Source organism: Panicum hallii, chromosome 9, assembly GCF_002211085.1.
Source record: "Panicum hallii strain FIL2 chromosome 9, PHallii_v3.1, whole genome shotgun sequence".
NCBI classification, from domain to species: Eukaryota; Viridiplantae; Streptophyta; class Magnoliopsida; order Poales; family Poaceae; genus Panicum; species Panicum hallii.
The window spans coordinates 6,280,066-6,297,540 of record NC_038050.1 but is presented as its reverse complement, the minus strand read 5'-3'; the positions used below and the strand labels follow the sequence as shown (position 1 = coordinate 6,297,540).

General features: G+C 47.5%; 4 protein-coding genes across 5 annotated transcripts; 2 read left to right on the top strand and 2 right to left on the bottom strand.

The window, feature by feature from the left end:
- The first annotated feature begins 1,103 nt into the window (after nt 1-1,103).
- On the top strand, nt 1,104-5,102 carry LOC112875105 (BTB/POZ domain-containing protein At1g63850-like). The gene is made up of 2 exons (XM_025938817.1): nt 1,104-2,330; nt 4,563-5,102. The coding sequence occupies exons 1-2, from the start codon at nt 1,158-1,160 to the stop codon at nt 4,836-4,838; spliced, it is 1,449 nt and encodes a 482-aa protein (XP_025794602.1). The 5' UTR covers nt 1,104-1,157; the 3' UTR covers nt 4,839-5,102.
- Nucleotides 5,103-5,235: 133 nt separating this feature from the next.
- Nucleotides 5,236-6,351, bottom strand: LOC112875106 (forkhead box protein G1-like). The gene has a single exon (XM_025938818.1). It carries the CDS (start codon nt 6,090-6,092, stop codon nt 5,484-5,486), a length of 609 nt encoding a protein of 202 aa, XP_025794603.1. The 5' UTR covers nt 6,093-6,351; the 3' UTR covers nt 5,236-5,483.
- A 2,241-nt stretch (nt 6,352-8,592) lies between these two features.
- Nucleotides 8,593-10,092, bottom strand: LOC112877446 (UDP-glycosyltransferase 73C4-like). Its single transcript, XM_025941757.1, has one exon. It carries the CDS (start codon nt 10,090-10,092, stop codon nt 8,665-8,667), a length of 1,428 nt encoding a protein of 475 aa, XP_025797542.1. The 3' UTR covers nt 8,593-8,664.
- A 1,290-nt stretch (nt 10,093-11,382) lies between these two features.
- LOC112878232 (phosphatidylinositol transfer protein PDR16-like) lies at nt 11,383-14,548 on the top strand. Of its 2 annotated transcripts, XM_025942672.1 has the most exons (7): nt 11,383-11,693; nt 12,271-12,330; nt 12,823-12,915; nt 13,028-13,204; nt 13,314-13,412; nt 13,537-13,782; nt 13,969-14,548. In XM_025942672.1, exons 3-7 carry the CDS (start codon nt 12,853-12,855, stop codon nt 14,266-14,268), a joined length of 885 nt encoding a protein of 294 aa, XP_025798457.1. In that variant the 5' UTR covers nt 11,383-11,693; nt 12,271-12,330; nt 12,823-12,852; the 3' UTR covers nt 14,269-14,548. The 2 variants fall into 2 exon arrangements, with proteins under 2 accessions (XP_025798457.1, XP_025798456.1); XM_025942671.1 differs by lacking the exon at nt 12,271-12,330 and having other exon boundaries at nt 11,384-11,693.
- Nucleotides 14,549-17,475: the final 2,927 nt, after the last annotated feature.

Sequence of the window (17,475 nt, the reverse complement as noted above, 5' to 3'; positions counted from 1 at the left end):
TAAGCTTAGATTTGTTAATCTCCGGTAGTGGTCCTAGTGGCTCAGACCTGGTGTCTCTGTCTGACAATTGTCCCTTTCTGCGACATGAAGACGAAGAATCAATCCTCTGTGCCAAACTCGCATAATTCACACCTGGATTAGAGGTGAAGCGGAAAGCCCATCCTAGTGGGCCTGCTTCGTCTCGTCTCGCCTGACCCATTTGTCTTTTTTTTTAAGAAAAAAAACTAGCAGGAGTGCCACATCTGACCCATTTGTCTGGTGTTTAGGCCCGACATTTCAATCATTCAGTCGATGAGCTCACTCGCCCCCCCCCCCCCCCCCTCGCGGTGTTCTGCACTTCTGCTCCCAAAAAGTCATGCAATGTGAGCTGCGGTAGAAAGCTTGAAGAGTCACAGACTACGGGAGAGGAGAAATGTTGATCGAATGCTTTCTTCACCTTCACCAGAAATCCATCTCACATCCTCTATGACAAGTAACAGGGCAACAGGTGGAAACCTCCGGTTTGTTAAGAAGCTGTAATTGCTGCAACCAATTTTATAATGACTGCAAATTGCTCAATCGATAGAGGAAGTTTTAGTAGCTATTTAAGGTTGCTGAGATGCAAGGATACCAATATGGTATCAATAGTGTCTTCTGGATGGGCTGATTATCTACGACAGCTGTCATCTAAATTTATTTCTCCTTCTATGAATAAACTATTTAAAATAGGCTCTCAATCATTTTACCAATTTTTTGAGTTGAAATGCATTGCTAAGATAGCGATATGTTCCATCCATTTATAATATATTTCTTGGAACAAATTAATTTGTTCTACACGACATATTTTTGAAATAATATGTTTAAATATGTTTGAAACGAAAGTAGTAATTTTTTTTAAATCTACTCTGTCTAGATTTAAGATTGGATGGCTTACGTTTTGGCACTCAATGCTGACACCTCAATTAGACAATCATTAATTTTGTACTACCAAAGCTAAACTTATACAGGCTTCATTATCCAGGTGTAATCCTCATCCTAATCTTAATCCATCCCCCCTGGCCCCATGTCCCCATCTCCCTCTTTTAAAAGCGCGCAACCGACACACTCCACCGCCCTCCCTTTTGCCATTCCCGAAAACGCAAAAAGTCCCCAAATCCCGGCACCGATCGCCGCCGGCGATGTCCCTCCGCAAGCGCCAGCGCTCGGCGAGCAGCTCCCGCCTCGCCGCCTTCTGCTCGCCGCCGTCCTCTCCACCTCCCTCCTCTGCTTCCGCCTCCTCCCCCGACTCGCTCTCCTTCCCCAACGCCGACCTCCTCCTCCGCCTCCACCTCGACCCGTCTTCCCCCGACGACGCCGACGCCAAGCCCGAGACCGACTGCCACCTCGGTATGGCTCCCGGAACATTCCTCGACCTGCACGTCTCGTCGGCTTCCCTCCTTCGCTCCCGCTACTTCGCCGCCCTCCTCTCCGACCGCTGGTCCCCGTCCACCTTCGCCGCCGCGGGTGGCCGTCTCTCCCTCGCCGTGGCGGCGGCCCCCTCCTTACCCCGCCCATTCCACGCCCACGTCGAGGTGCTCCGCCTCCTCCACACGCTCGACTTCGCGGGCGCCATCCGCTCCCCCGGCGATGCCCTCGACCTCCTCCCCGTCGCGCTCCAGCTCCTCTTCGACGCTTGTGTCGAGGCGTGCATCCGCTTCCTTGAGGCGGTGCCCTGGTCTGAGGAGGAGGAGGCCCGCGTCATTGACCTCAAGCCGCTCCTTCCCGCCGATGAGGCAGCCGACCTGCTCGCCAGGGTCTCCCCTTCCCCCGTCGCCCCTGGTCCCTCTTCCGCTGAAGGGGAGGCCGCCAGGTCGCCCTCCGAGGCCATGCTGCACGGCCTGATCCACTCGGCGATCCACGGCCACCCCGTCCACGCTGCCACCAAGGCGTTCGTCGCGATGCTCCTGAAGGACTACCCGTCGCGGGACTGCGTCCGCAAGGTGCTCGACGAGGCATTTCAGTCGCGCCTGGATACAGTCAAGGAGCTCATGGGCAAGTACGCGAGCCCGGACTTCAGGGTCGCGGTGGACAGTGACGAACGCGAGGCCATACAAAGGCTGAACCTGCAGTCTGCAGCGTTGAATGTGAAGCATCTGTATTGGCTCATTGAGAGGATGGTCGATCTGAGGGTGGCGGATAATGCGGTGACGCTGTGGAGTGATCAGGCTGCCCTAGCTACTGATTTGCAGAAGTTGCTGAGTGACGCAGACATGTGGAGGAACATGACACCTGGGCTGCCGATGCTTGTGACAAGATGCACACTCAGGCTTGCCAATTCAGTCATCACTGGGGAGACTCTGGTACCTCGGCAGGTTAGTCTGCTAACTGATAATCTTGCTTTATGCCAACTTTTTATACATATCATATCTTATGAAGGTAAATCACAGTATTTAAAGTGACAATTTGGTAAGAAGATGGCTATCTCCATGTGATTTTCTTCTCTTACAAAGCGGTTGATAATTGATTGCATATCAACATAATACCATGCTCTGGTAGAATGATTTAACTTTCTGCAGCTAATTAGATATTTTAATTGAATGTTCCGTATTAGAAGTCAAGGACTTCATGGTCTTAGCATCTTTTCTCTGTTGATACATAGTAGTGTTCCAGTGTGTTCAATTGTTTATAGTCAAGCCTGGAAAACCAGACATGACTTGCATAACAATTTTGTCCACGTCTCATCACAAGGAAAATAGGTTATATATTGTGAATACAAAGTAGCGCCCAGTGTGTTCAATTGTCTTAGGATTCCTAGTCTTGACCTTTAAATCTAATCTTGCAGAGGTGTTTGCTGGTGTAAGTACGTAACACATAACTGAGCAAAGACACCTTTTCTGAATAAATTGATTAGCTTGTGTTTCAATATGTTAAGTGTTATTCATAGGTTAGTTGGATTAATAGATTGTGAACGGGATTATTTTGCATGAAGTGAGTAACAGGTTGAGCCGATGAAGTTGTTCAGACTTCAGAGTGATCTATGTTTTGATGTGTAGTGCTAAATTAGCCAATGTGAAATGGTGGGGATTGCACTGCCTTTTTTTGTAATACACATGTATATTAGTTTTTTGATGTTGATTTGGGAACTTCAATATCTATCTGCGCGATTATATACAGGAGCGGTTCCAATAAAGATTGGGTTTATAGGTATGTAAATAATATTATTGGAGTTAGGGATGGTAAAGAGCTGAAAGGAAGGAATCTTTCTAGGAGATGGTAGGAATACTAATAAATGAATCCGGGTTGAATTCAGACTAAAAGCTTTAAGCTACCTGCAAAAAAGAGAAGAGGGAAAAGAAAAGAAAAAGGAAAAGCTTTAAGTTAGGCCTAGATCTGATTTCACAGATAAGAGGGTCACTATTAATGAATGCTTTAATAATTTATTGTTTTGCTTTAAGGAGTTCAATGGGGAAAAAGGCCTTGTATATAAAGCTTTAAGCTAGGTTGAATAGAGTGGGCCTAAAATATTTGGCCAGATTGTGGGCCAGCAATCAGTGGTTTCTTCCTTTAGGTGAGTGGCAGATCCAGTTGAATATTTTTGCTAGGCCAGCCTAGCAAACAGAAACACTCAGGTCTGCTTTCAGATCTGTCAACAAGGCTAAACCATTGTGAATCTCTTAAATGATAGAACCAGTATCTTGTCATCATAAAAATGAAGCTTTGCCTGAAGCTCCCAAATTAATGAGATCCAAGGATGCGTTTTTCTAATCTTAAGCAAGTTTATGGTTTTTGCCCACAATAGGCATGCCCCAGAATTGTGCACTCTCCATCTTTTCATTACATGACTAAATATCTACATCATTACTGCCAGTAAACGAAGTGGTATGTAGCTGCAGGTTATAGTATTTAGTTTTGCTGAAGAGGCTAATCTGCAGGTTTCTTCCCAAAACACTCATTGGATTGCAGCGTTTGTAACTGGTTTTCGTGAAGAAAGTTTTTATGAATACCAAGTCCTATCTTTTCGGTTACTAGTATATGCTAGAGATGACAGGTCATGATGTTTAACTGGTTCTTGATTTATTTGGCATGTAGTGTCTACAATACAACCGCGCCCCAGTAGCCTCGTGGCCATCGATTATTTTCTTGATGGATATAAGTCTATTCATTGGTGGCACATCTGTTTCTTGTGTTATTGTCACGCACATGCACTGATATCCATATCTTTTCCTTGCAATCAATCTTTTCTTCACAGTATCTGGTTTGCCTCTAAAAGGAAACTAGGATGCACGTTTCAGATGGTACAAGTCTCATGGTTAGCTGCATGTGTACTGTTTATGCTCAATTCTTGGTACAGATTTCTCCAGTTCCATTACATCTGTGCATTTGCAGTTTATGTATTTGCTGTCTAGTGTTTCCTGTGAGCAACGTACTAGTACTTTGATGTCGTATTCTTTGTCAAACTGAGCCCACAACCTCAATTCTTACGAATTTATCTGAATGTCACAAGCCTCTATAATAGCTTATAGATATCTACTTCATGCATTTTAGATATGAAGTTGCGCTTCTCTGTGTATCTGATGCTCTTCTACGGTCTTTCTATTCATCAGGTGAGGATGAAGCTCGTCAGTTGCTGGCTCCCTGTCCTAAACGTCTGCCGGAACATAGTCCAACCAATGCACTGCCACAAATCAACGAACTGCCAAGAGCTGGAGGAGGTGTTTCTTCAGATCATCTCCACTCTGCCCGTCCCAGAGGCCCAGGAGCTGCTGCGGCAGTGCCTCGGGTTCTCGACCCGTAACGTCGACGACTGCCCTCATCTGGTGGCCGCATTCAAGACGTGGTTCCGGCGCGCTGGCCGGGCTCCTCTGGGCGGCGACGACTGAGACATGAGCGGATGTCTGCATCATCCAATCAATGCGCGTTTGCCTCCTTGCCTGTGCAGTCTCCCCTGTAGCTAGCTGTAGGCCTCAACCTAAATCCTCTGGATTTAGTATAGTGCTTGCGTCTCTGTTTTTGTATATAGTGTTTGCTGTTTTCGCACTCGATTGTGCATGCTCCTTTTTTACTGTCGCCCCGTGTTTTTAACTTAATACTGATTGTGTGAATTTCACCCAATGTGCTGTGTTTTTCGGCGCAGCATTTCTACAGCACTGCGACTGGCTCTGAAATTTGCTGTGAAATAATTGGTCGTAAAAACTGCTGTGAAGGAGATGGACACAAGTTTTCTGAACCCATTCGGGACTTGAGAATTAAGATACATCGAGGACGTAATTAGGAGGCTGTGCAGAAAAGATATTGCCTTGCATTTCTAGAAGATTATTACATTGCTGTCATACAGGCGGAAAGCATGCCAAGTTTGTTAATTTTTCTCCATGCATTGGCATTGCAAACTCACAACGAGACGAGGGAAAATGAAGAGAAAAACTGGACCAATACACGAGTCAGAGACGCGTCATGACTTTTAACGATTTAACTTTTACCGATGGGAAGACCGCGAAGAGGAGGACCTCGGCGTACGCGAGCTTGCGCTAGTAGAAGCCCTGCACCGGCCACCGGCGGTCGGGGTCCGGCAGCCACGACGACCGCTTCTTCTTCTTAGCCTTGTCCTTCTTCCCGTCCTCGCTGCCGTCATCGCCATCCTCGGAGCTCTTCGAGTCGCCGTCCGACGCGGCGCCGCACCCGCTGGCGGCCCCGGCGCCCCCCGATTTGTGCCTGGACCGCACGTACTCGATCAGCCTCCACGCCGCCGGCTTCTGCTGCTGCTGCGTTGCCGGCGGCAGCGGAGGAGGCGGAGGCGGGGACGCTGCCACCTGCTTTGCCGCTGCCGGCGCCTTCTGCTGCTCCGGCGCCATCGGAGCCGGCGGCGGGTTCTTGGCATCGTCACCAGGAGGGTCGTCGGGGAGACGCGCGGACTGTGAGAGCCGCTCGTAGTCCGGCAGCGGCACGGTCTCCTCCGACGCGCCGTCCCCGTCGCCGCCGCTGCCGCTAACGCAGTCCATGAGCAGCGAGTGCTGGTGGCTGCCGCCGGGCCTCCGCTTCAGCCGCCGCGCGCCGAACCTGGAGCCTGACCTCCTGCCGCTGCTGGTGGCGTACCGGCCCTGCTCCTCCTCATCGTCCGAGTGATCCAGGATGTCCATATTTAACGAGCTTCTTGGCGCCACAAACCATGCAAAATCTCTCTCTCTCTCTCTCTCTCTCTCTCTCTCTCTCTCTGTGATCGTCGGGAGGATAAATCCTCTGCAAGCGTGGTGGTGGCCTATAGCGACGCGACTTCCAAAAGGGTCGCAGAAACTAGCAACAGGGGAATGAATATTCGGAGGAAAAGTTTGACGAGGAGTTCTCCCGTCCGGCCCGGCGGATCGCGTTGCTCTGCGCTGGTGGTTGACTTGGAGGAAGGCGTCGTGCTCTCACACGCGGTCCGCTCGGTTACGTGTCGCCCTTGACGAGGAGCGGCCCCCGCTGGGTAGTGAGAGAGACGTACGGTTCGATGCGTGAGGGGCGAGGACTAAGCGGAAATGTAAATATTAGAAGTTATATGTGACTCGAAATTAAACCATCGCGCAAGTTAGAATATTTTATTGTTAGAATAATTATTTTAACTTTACAAAAATTATTCCGCATTCAGAAAATATGTTCCATAAAAGAGTTATCCAAGTGCGTTTTTATTTTGAAAATTTTATTGTAAGGAACGTAATAGTGCAGTCGGATTTTAATTTAGATATACGATTTAAAAAAATATAATTGTGTGACACCTTAACTACACGTGTGACTCGCCCAAGGGCGAGACCGCCGCGTCCGTGGATTTTGACAGTTTGGGCCAGCAATTTGCGAATTTTTCTGGGTTCAAACTTCTAGCCCGTCATCGAGGAGAGCTTCTAAGTTCTGAATCTTCGAGAAGATCTTGGTACGGACGAGAAGCAATGATCACTGCCATTTCCTGGTTAGGCATCTCGGGAGAAGCCCTAAATTTCAGTCAAATCCGTGATCATTTGACCGCATCGTTCGCGTGCCTAGATACGCCGTGTGTGGTGGGTTTGGATCGATTGACCTGAAATTTCAGCTGGGAATTGCTATTCATTCAAGACAAACGCCTGGGAATTGTTCTAGATTTTAAATCAAGTAGTATGTGCATTTTGCAGCCTGCGTCCAGTCAAATAACACGAAGGGGAAAAACATGAGAGTTCTAAGTATAATGATTTTCTTGGCTGCATTTGCACTTTTCCTGATGTTTTATTTTGTAATCTGAATGCAGTACTCGACCAACAATACTCTATTTAACTTCATTTTACATCGTTCGTACGTATACCATTGGATCTAGGACCAAACGCAAACTTTGGATGCCAAATTGGGTTTTGCATACCGATCGTGGTCCCTTCGGATGCCTCGTTGGGCAAACACATCGCCATCGATTTGTACTTCCAAAATGATGCTGCAAATTCCAAATAGATTTGTCCTGAAACACCGTATCAGTATATGGAAATTGTCGTTTTGAAAACATTTAAAAAGTTCTATTTAGTTGTAAAAGTTGTAAAATCATTGTTGCAAATAGCCCGGCTATAGACAGGCCCGCAACAATATTTCAAGTATTACCACTAATGCCGCTAACTCCACTATAGTTTCAGTATACACCAAATATCGATCCGTGATAATGATAGCATCACATGTTTGTCGACACAGGAAAACAAAACGATCAAGCTTTAAAAACCTCAAACGTCGAGTAAAACATACACTGTATACTATATATACGAAGGGATTGTATATGATTCCCTTGGATGATATCGAGACCGATTTACGCGGCGAGTCGGCGTCGACACATGCACGCCGGACTTCTTCACTTCTTCCACACGCCAAGACCCACAGAAACGGAAAGATTAGTCTTGGTCAACAGTCAACACACACGACCGAGGCCGGGAGGAATTCCCAGGTCCCAACTAGCTGATCGAATCAGTAATCATAAGCTCCGTGTTTGATGCCTAGGAAATGTAAAAAATTTACATTTTACGGTAACACACAAGTTGTATTAGGAGATAAATTGGATCAAATGATATAGTTTAGAGGTAAATCGAATCAAGAAATAGTTTATGAAGTTATCTGGACTTTGACGATACTTGAGAGGTGTAATTTGAACTTTTTCCTATAATAAAAGCTTGCATCTCCGGATAGGATACAAGTTTTGTTTTCTCTGGACCATTGGTTTGATACAATCTTTATTTGAACAAATCCGGATTTAAAGCAAAGGAAATGTGGTATAAATGAACTAACAAACTGATCAAAACTTCACATTGGTGTGATGGTGCTACCACTTCTATCCCTACGTGTACACTGTGCAAATAGTTCTGACCCCCTTCTTTATATATTAAACCAGATATAGTAGTGACCTATTCACCGAATGTGCAATTTTCTGCCATGACAATATGATCTTTTTTATCATCACGTAATCATGTGCCTAATCCATGCCTAATCGTATCATGCCCAATCGTGCCTAATCGTGTTGTGCCCAATCGTATCATGCCTGGCCGTGTTCGTGCCGTGTCTGGGCTGCATATTTAGCCATCAATACCTATGGCTTGTGATCACGAAACCGTGAGATAGTACAGAGCATGCTGTTTATTTCGCTTCTTTTTGTTTCCTGGGGTTCTTTATGCTTACAAGCAAGGCAGCAAAGAATTTGCCACTGTCATCTGTACGTGACAAACATCAGTACACTAGTCACACCTGCGGATCGCTGTCGCGACCGTGTAACGCCTTGAGCTCTTCTACCAGCCGTGCCCAGTCACCGCAAGACGAGCCGCCCTCCGCTACCGCTGCCCGCGCCGCGGATCCGAGCTCCCTGGCTCTGGCCCTCCTCCCCGCCACCGCCTCTGCCTCGCCCTGGCCGTCGCCCATGAGCCTCCCCACAGCGCGCGTCACCGCGCCGGCCGGCACCAGGGCCTCCAGGCCCGCCTCCTCGCGCGCCACCTCCCGCACCCGCACGCCCACGCGGAGCACCTCCACGAGGAACGCCTCGTTCACGAACTGCTCGGCGCGGAGCGGCCACGTCGCGAGTGGCACGCCGGCGCGCACGGCCTCCAGCACCGAGTTCCAGCCGCAGTGGGTCACGAACCCGCCCACCGCGCGGTGCGCCAGGATCTCCGCCTGCGGCGCCCACCGCCCGGCAACCACCATGCCGTGGCTGGACGCGCGCTCCTCCCGAGCCGCGCCGCCCTCCCCGCGGGCCGCCGGGATCACCCAGAGGAACGTGCGGCCGGACGCGCGCAGCCCGGTGGCCAGCTCGCGGAGCTGGCTCTCGCCCAGCGCGCACGTGCTCCCGAAGCACACGTACACCACCGACCCCGCCGGGCGGCCGTCTAGCCACTGCAGGATGGGGTCCCGCTCCGCGCCGCCGGTGACGGCGCGGGGAGAGGCGGCGGCAGCGAGCGCGGGGCCGACGAGGAACACCTTCTTGGGACGCCCGGCGAGCTGGCTCTGGTAGTAGGCGGCGAAGTTGGCCTCGAGCGCCGCGAAGCTGTTAAATGCGACGGCGTAGCTCTGGGCCTCGGCGGCGCGGAAGAGAGGGAGGTGCGCCAGAGCCTCCTCGTTGATCTGCGCCCTGCGCAGCTTCACGTGCCGCGGGAACCCACCGGGGACGACGAACGGGTCCAGGAAGGCCTCGGGCCGGTGGAGGTGGACCGCGACCATGGCGGACGCGGCGAAGGCGCCGATGGTGTGGAAAGTGACGTGCGGGGCGCCGCACTCGCGCGCGACGCGCGGGACCCAGTAGAGCACGGCGTCGGAGACGACCGCCACGGGGCCGTCTTGGGCGCGGAGGACGGCCGCCAGCGCCGGCGCCAGCGCGGCCTCCGCGGCCGAGAAGAAGGCCGGCGCGGAGGAGGCCTCGTCGTCCGGGAGCTGGGAGAAGTCCTCGTGCCCGCCCGGGCAGCGGAATCCCGCCACGTGCACCGGCACGCACGGCGGCGCGAGGGCCGCGAAGTGCGGCGTGGTGACGATGGCGGCCGTGGTTGCGGTAGCGCCGACGCGCTGCCCGCACGCGTCGGCGGCCTTGGCTGCGAGGGGCGCGAAGTGGCTGCGCGCGAGGAATGGCACGAAGACGAGGTGGAGAGGCGCGTCCGGGCGGCCGGATCGCCCGGCAGGCGACATGGCGCGGCTCAGGCTTCGTGGTTGGTGTGGGTGGGCGCGGAGGTGTGGTTTGGGGTGGATGGGCTGGGCTTCTTTTTCTAGGTTGGGGGAGCGAGGTACACACATACGTGTGGGATTGGGCCCCCAGAATCGCCGGTCACGAGAGATGTGCCGCAGGTTGGGCCGTTGAGACGGTAAGAGAAATGTGCATTCGGTTTGGATTCTCATCATCTCCCGGCTTCGACCATGTACGTGACTCTAAGCATAAAAATCAAAAAAAAAGTACGCGACTCTGAGCGATGACGTCGTCCTCGCCGCACGCAGCGGGCCAGCAAACGCCGCCGCCGGCCCGCCATTTTCTGTTTGTTCCTAGTTACAAGCAGTGCATTGATGGGGTCACTAACACACGCAGAAACCTTAAACCCACATCGCTGAATATTCCGTCTAGCTTTCGCAGCCAATCAATTTGCAACCTTATATATTCTCTCTTCACCTTGGCTACCTTCCACTCCCCCAGGAGATCTTCCACCGTGCAGCCACGGTGATATATTTGCTCTCAAAACGAAAAGAAAAAATGCAATCGCTCGCTGTCCGGATCCAAAGCGACGGAAGCCGGTGGTTAGAGATGGAATAAGAAAATAAATATTCGAGATATCCGAATTCGTTTCGATAGGTACCCGATTCGCTTCTATTTTAGAGGATGAAAACAGAAAGAAAATAGAAAGACGGGTATCCGGATCCATTTTCATAGATATTCGATCGATTCTATCATTACCGGCGGTGCAACCGTGCAAGCACTGTTGAGGCGACGACATGTGGGAGACCGTTGGCTCGTAGTCGGCTCCTCCTTTTGCTCGCTGCGCAGTAGCGCTACTACAACGATGGCGATGGCGATGTATTGCTAATAAGAAATCAGAAAATTCATGCGGCTACGCCGGCGTCTGCACACCGGATCCGTATACGAGGCCGTAACGTATGGTCTATTGGTGCAAATGAGTAATCCTTAAATGCACCTCTAGCTTTTTTTTAGTTTAAATATTTATATTTTTTAAATAAAATTTTATTTTAAAAAATAGTACAAATATTTGAATAAAAAAATTAGAGATGCATCTAAGCATAATAAATATACACCCTGGTATGGCCCCTTGGCACGCGCGCCCTTACTCGCTCGCGTTCCACGCGCTGAGGCATGTGATCAACATGCTAATATGCCAAAGCCCAAATCCCAGCCGTCAGTCTCGCTACATCGACGTCGCACCCTCTCGTCTCCTACTTTTCAAGAAAGAAATAACTCCTCTCGCCTCCTCCGGGCCTCCACGAAAGCGCACTGCTCTGATCGGCGAACTTCTAGAAGTCCCCCTCCCTCCCTCCCTCGGTCTCGGCGCGGGCCCGTTGATTCCTGCGCCCTCGGGGCTCGGGAGGACAGGAGGAGAGGAGAGGACCGGCGAGCGTGGTGGAGACTGGAGAGGGAGGAAAGAAAATTCCAGTCCAACTCATAGCGCCAGCTCCCTCCCTTCGCCTTTTCTTCTTCTTCTTCGCCGGCGGCCCTGGCCAGGCTAGTCTTGCCGCCTGTGCGCTACGAATCGCAGCTCCCGGGGGCTCCTGCCTTCTTGCGTATCCTAGTATGGAGCCTTCCTCGATCCGCTGCTCTGTTCTTGTTCTTGTTGTTGCTCTGGTATGGAGTCTTCTTTTTTGTCCTGTGGCATGGCAAATCGTAGGTCCAAAGCCTGGTCTCTTGTTTATTTCCCTGTGATCGTCCGTCCAAAGCCCTTTTCTACCTCTTAATTAGTGGTATGAGGAAAGGATCATCTTTCTCCCTCTTAATGAAGCCTCTTAATGATGAACGTGACCAGTTCGTTAAGAAAAAAGAGAGGATAAAGGATCATCTTTTGAGGAAAAAGATGGCACTGTGCAGGTTCGCCGAACAGCTATAGACTATAGAGACGCAGAGATCTTGATGGCGCCTACCTGTGGAACTCATGTTCTTCAGTTCTTGGTTGCATCATACCATTTTTTTCGTCTTGTTAGATCTATTGTTTCTGATGCGCAGGCAGATGTTAGGTAGATGAGCCTTTCTCCTTAACTCCCAAGTAACGATCCGGACATTCAATAGAATCAGCTGCTTAATTGAGGTCGTCCTTTTACGAACATAGTGTTACGTAATAGATTATTGTTTTCACGCTTTCGCTGTCAATGTAGCAAACAGAAGCTTGCAAGCTGATAGTGAAGGGGACATACCATAACTCCAGGAATAAGAAGGTGCTGCTTGTACCTGCTCATTTCCATACTACTAATGGATGCCAATTGCCAAGTCCAGTGAATTACTTGTCTTTTACATGGTTTGGTCTGGTATTGCTGGTTACCTCATCAAGGCATGTAAAGGTTGTGGCCTAGGTACATAATAACAGAACAAATACATAATTGTGGATCAGCTAAAGGGGGAGATGTCCTTGCTGTTTTGGTAGTTACTAGAAACAATTGAACACGTGTGTGTATTTATTTTGGTATGCAGAAACGCCTCTGTGTAAATATTCTGAAACAGTAGTACTCTGCATACGAACCAGTAATATGCAACTATATTATGTTATTTCTGATGTTTGCATTGGAACAAGTAAATTTCATTCAAGTGTATTGCTTTGCAATTGGCATAATTACTGTTTTGTACTTTTGTATTATGCCTTTGGGAATGAATTTGGTCTGCTGTTAGTCATTTGTATACAAAAAATTCACTACATGTGCCATCCATTTAAGGGTTGAGCGGCGCTGGTAGTGAAAGAAACCATGTTTAGGAGAAGGCACACCTCTCATTTCGATTCTACTGATGCAGATCAGCGAAAAGCAAAGGTAATTTCTAAACGTAAGATTGTGGAACTATTAGAAATACAAAATACATGGCTTCAAACAGCAGCATAGTGTTTCCTCGTCAATTTCTCACACAACCACCACGAACGAGCAGATCAATGAACTGAAAGATGCACTTGGGCCTTTGTCTGCCCGCGGTGAGAAGTACTGCACTGTAGCATGCTTGGCAAGATATCTAGAAGCCCGCAACTGGAATGTTGCCAAGGCTAGAAAAATGTTGGAAGAAAGTCTCAAGTGGAGGGCAGCTTACAGGCCGGAAGATATTCGCTGGGTAAATCTGTTCTTTCTCATTGTCCTTGGCTATTTGCGTGTATTGCCCAAGTTATTTTGTTTTCTGATTCTTGACCAGGTGATTTGACATCATTTTTACTGCATTTTAGCCTGAAGTTTCTGTTGAAGCGGAAACAGGTAAAATGTACAGGGCAAGTTTTCAAGATAGAGAGCGGCGAACTGTTATTGTTATGGCACCGGCAAAGCAGGCAAGATAGAAGTCCTTTTTTAAAACTATTATACCCTTGATATTCTCTGTTTTTTTCTTTGGAAAACACTTGCTGTCTCTAGGCCAAGGTCATATTTTATCTGTTTATTGTTTTTGAATTTTAGAATACATCGGTTCATGAAGGGCAGATACGGTTCCTTGTATATACTTTAGAGAATGCTGTCCTGAACCTGCCTGAAGGTCAAGAGAAAATGGTCTGGCTGATAGACTTCACAGGATGGACAATGGCAAATGCTGTTCCTATAAAGACTGCCCGAGAAACTGCAAATATCCTGCAAAATCATTACCCTGAGAGGCTGGCCGTTGCACTTCTATTTAATCCCCCGAAAGTATTCGAAGCGTTTTGGAAGGTAAAGGCTCTTAATCTTCCCCCAATGTTATGTATGTCTATATTCACTAATATTGTTCGTTTGACAAAATATTTTCCAAGTTCACTCAAAAAATATTTACAAAGATTCAAAACAAAAATACGGAGTTGCAATAGATAAAAATGGTGCCGTTTTCTTTTGCAACCTAAATGTCGCGAATTCTTTCAGGTTATCAAGTATTTCCTTGACCCAAGATCGATCGAGAAGGTGAAGTTCGTGTACCTGAAGGATGAGGAGAGCATGAAGGTCATGCACAAGTACATTGACCCAAAAGTCCTTCCTGTTGAGTTTGGGGGCAAGAACGATGTGGTTTACAACCATGAGGAGTACTCTGAGTTGATGACAAAAGATGACATCAAAACTGCTAACATTTGGGCAGAAGATGCAAAAACTGACCATGCTAACGATGTCATCAGTGGGCCCTTGGTTCCTGAGGTCACCCCTCTGCCGTCACTAATTACTACTTAAGCCAGTTATGGAGTATCAAGCCCTCCTAAGATAAGAGTTATTTCGTATAGCTTTCAAGGAAGGAAAATAGACAGGTAGTGGGGTGTTGAGTTATTGACAGTCAAACAGAAATGAATGAATAACAAATAATGTATTACTTGTTCATACTCAGACCTGTTCATGTAATCAAACGGTACATCCAGAGTCCAGACGTTGTACTTCAAGAGAATTTCATCATTGGTAATTGGGTGTCAGTCAGACCCCCAACCCAAAGGAATGAAGGGTATAATATTTCGGCAAATTTGGTCGAATTTTAGTCTTATTTGCCATCCCAGTAAATGAAATATTGATATCATAAGGCCTCTTCTTTGCCATCCCAGTAAATGAAATTATATTGATGTTGAGGCCCAGACAATTACATCAAATCTGAACAAATTTAAACAGCACTTGGATAATTTTTTATTTTTTAAAAAAATTTATTTGTAGTCTAGACCAAGCTCTTATCTTATTGGAATTGAAATGATTAAATGACACTTGTTTGGTCTCCTCTCCGCGCTTCACGGCCGGAAATCAACGCGTGTCGATCAGCACGTGAGGGAAGAGAGCCGTCGATCAGCGCGTGAGGGGAGAGAGCGTGAGGGACATGTCGCAATGGATTTGCTGCGCCTTACCTCATCTCAATTTCCGTGCAATGCTCATCCAAACAAAAAAAAACTCTATTTCACAAACCAGTTATTCACATTAAATTTCAATTACACCATTGTGTTTCTTATATTGAGATCTTCAAAACTAGACCACACTTGCCTATATTTAAATAATATTTTTTAAATATTTTTATTTACTCTAAAATAATTTCTTTTTTAAATATTATATCTTATTCTGGAAAATTTTCTTATTTTCGGACCCGCTTCTATTTTTTATGGAGTATATTCGGAATATTTTTCTGTTCAGCATTTTTATTTATTTTCAAACAATATTCATGTTTTAGAATCCTAACTCTTTCTGCAATACATGATCTTCGCATGGAGCAGTGGTGGACACTCAAAGAACATGTAGGCCCGCTTAGTGATATATGTGACTAATGCTATCTATATGCACGATGAGCAGGTACAACAGGTGATAAATGAATAATTGAAAAGAGATGACTACCAAAAAGGAAATGAAAATTGTAAAGCGAAGAATCATAAGGATCTAATTTGTTTATATTTTGAAATTGAGTATAGGAATATCGTATTATCAAGAGGTATCAAGAGGGACATGAAATGTATTTGCTTTGCGTAGAATAAGGTGCTCAAGATGATCTAACAAACCTATAAGAGACACCTTTGCATTCACATAACACTTAGAATATCTTTGGAGTGTTTTCTGCAAAAATATCCGGAGTTTCCGAAAGTTTTCTAGAGTCTCCGGACATGGGGTGTTCTGCGGAATGTGTCCGGAGTCCAGACACGTGAGGAGTCTCGTACATCTCCGAGTCTCCGAAGTGTTGTCTGGAATCTTCGAAGAATTCTTCAGAGTCTTCGGAACTTAACCTGCCAATAACATGCTAACGTCTAGTTTTGGAAGCAGGGGTATAAATACCCCTCACCCCCTCCACATTAACTCTCTCTCCCCGTCAAAAAACTCACATGCCTCATTTCTGAGCATTCAAGAGCTCTCCTAACTCACTCCTTTGACTTCCAAAGAATTGAGGGGAAATTGAAGGAAGAGCAAGTGAGAGTGCTAGTGAGCTGATTTTCCATCTCTTGAGCACTTCGTTCTTTGTCAAGTCGATGGATTTCATATTTGTTACTCTTAGAGCTTCAAGATCCTAGCCGGCTAGGCATCGCCCGTTGAGCATCTAAGCCTATGGTGTGTCCCGGTATGTTTGTAACCACCCCGATATTCTAGTAAGTGATTTTAGCTATGGGTAGCTAAGAAAAAGCTTCATAGCTCAAGAAGAAAGTGGTCTTCTTGGGTGCCTCAACGGAGACGTAGGTTCCTCTTGGGGAGCTGAATTTTGGGAAACAAGTCCTTCTATCCTTGTGCGTTTACTTTATAATTTGTTAAAATTCTTGTTGCTTGCTAGAATTCTAGAGTTTTCTCTTGATCTACTTGTTACGAAGGTTTTGCTTGTAGGCGGTTGGAGCAAAGGGTAGAAACAAGCCCATAAATTTTGAAAAGTCCTTCGATCTACTTTTGGTTGAGTTTTGAAAAGTCCTTCGATCTACTTTTGGTTAAGGTTTGTTTGGTCGAGTTTGATTTCAGCACATTTCTCCGAAGTATCTAGACATTTCTTCGAAATCTCCGAAAGTTGTGGAGATTCTGGACAAATATCCGGAGACTCCAAAAGTTACTGACAGAATTGTTTTAAGTGTTCGTAAATTTTTACTTTCGACTATTCACTCCCCTTTAATCGACCTCTAGATTCTTTCAGACACATGCTCTGCGATAGCATAGTAGCCGATCACGCGCGCTGAGAATAGAAGTCCCCGGGAAAGAGCGGGGTTGCAACTGCTGGCCCGCACGTCAGGTGGCATGTGGTAGGCCCTCACCTTATCTTTTCTCATCCCTCGCCTTCTCGGTTCCTCTCTCGCCCGGCTACTCTCTCTCTGCACTCTTTCCCATCACTCGAATTTCTACCGCTGCTCAGATCCGCCGTTGGCAACGAAGGATGCCACACTGAGAAAGAAGTTGTCGTGCCACCCGTAGCCGCTCGAGCTAGCACCACCCATAGTCCCCTTGCTCTACTTCTCGAGGGCGCCATCGAGACCGTGGTGGGTGGTGGCGGAGGTGGCCAGTAGCAATATCAACCAGATGGTCGACGGTACCCTGCTGCTCCCACCATGCCGGCGTCATGAACCTCAAGGGACTCAGCCACCTGGTACGTCTTGTCTAGGCATATACTCACCATGTATTTGGCAATGAGTATTTGATGATAGATAGTTTTTTCATCGGGTGTTTGATGATTAAGATGCCGAACAAGACTCCTAATGGATAGAACAAGTATCACTGGCGATGTTTTTATTAGTATATACTATGATTTTGTGATAATTTTTTATGTGACATGCATCTGTCGTCTGAAATAGATAAAACAAACGATTGTTACCTTCATTGATTTTTTTTATTAACCTTTGTAAATTTAGCTGCTAAATCTAATATTTATATTTAATTGTTGAAATGATAGGGCGCCGGAAGGCCGCCGAACGTTCCAGTTTACGCCAAAATCGGCCTTCAACCTGAACCGCC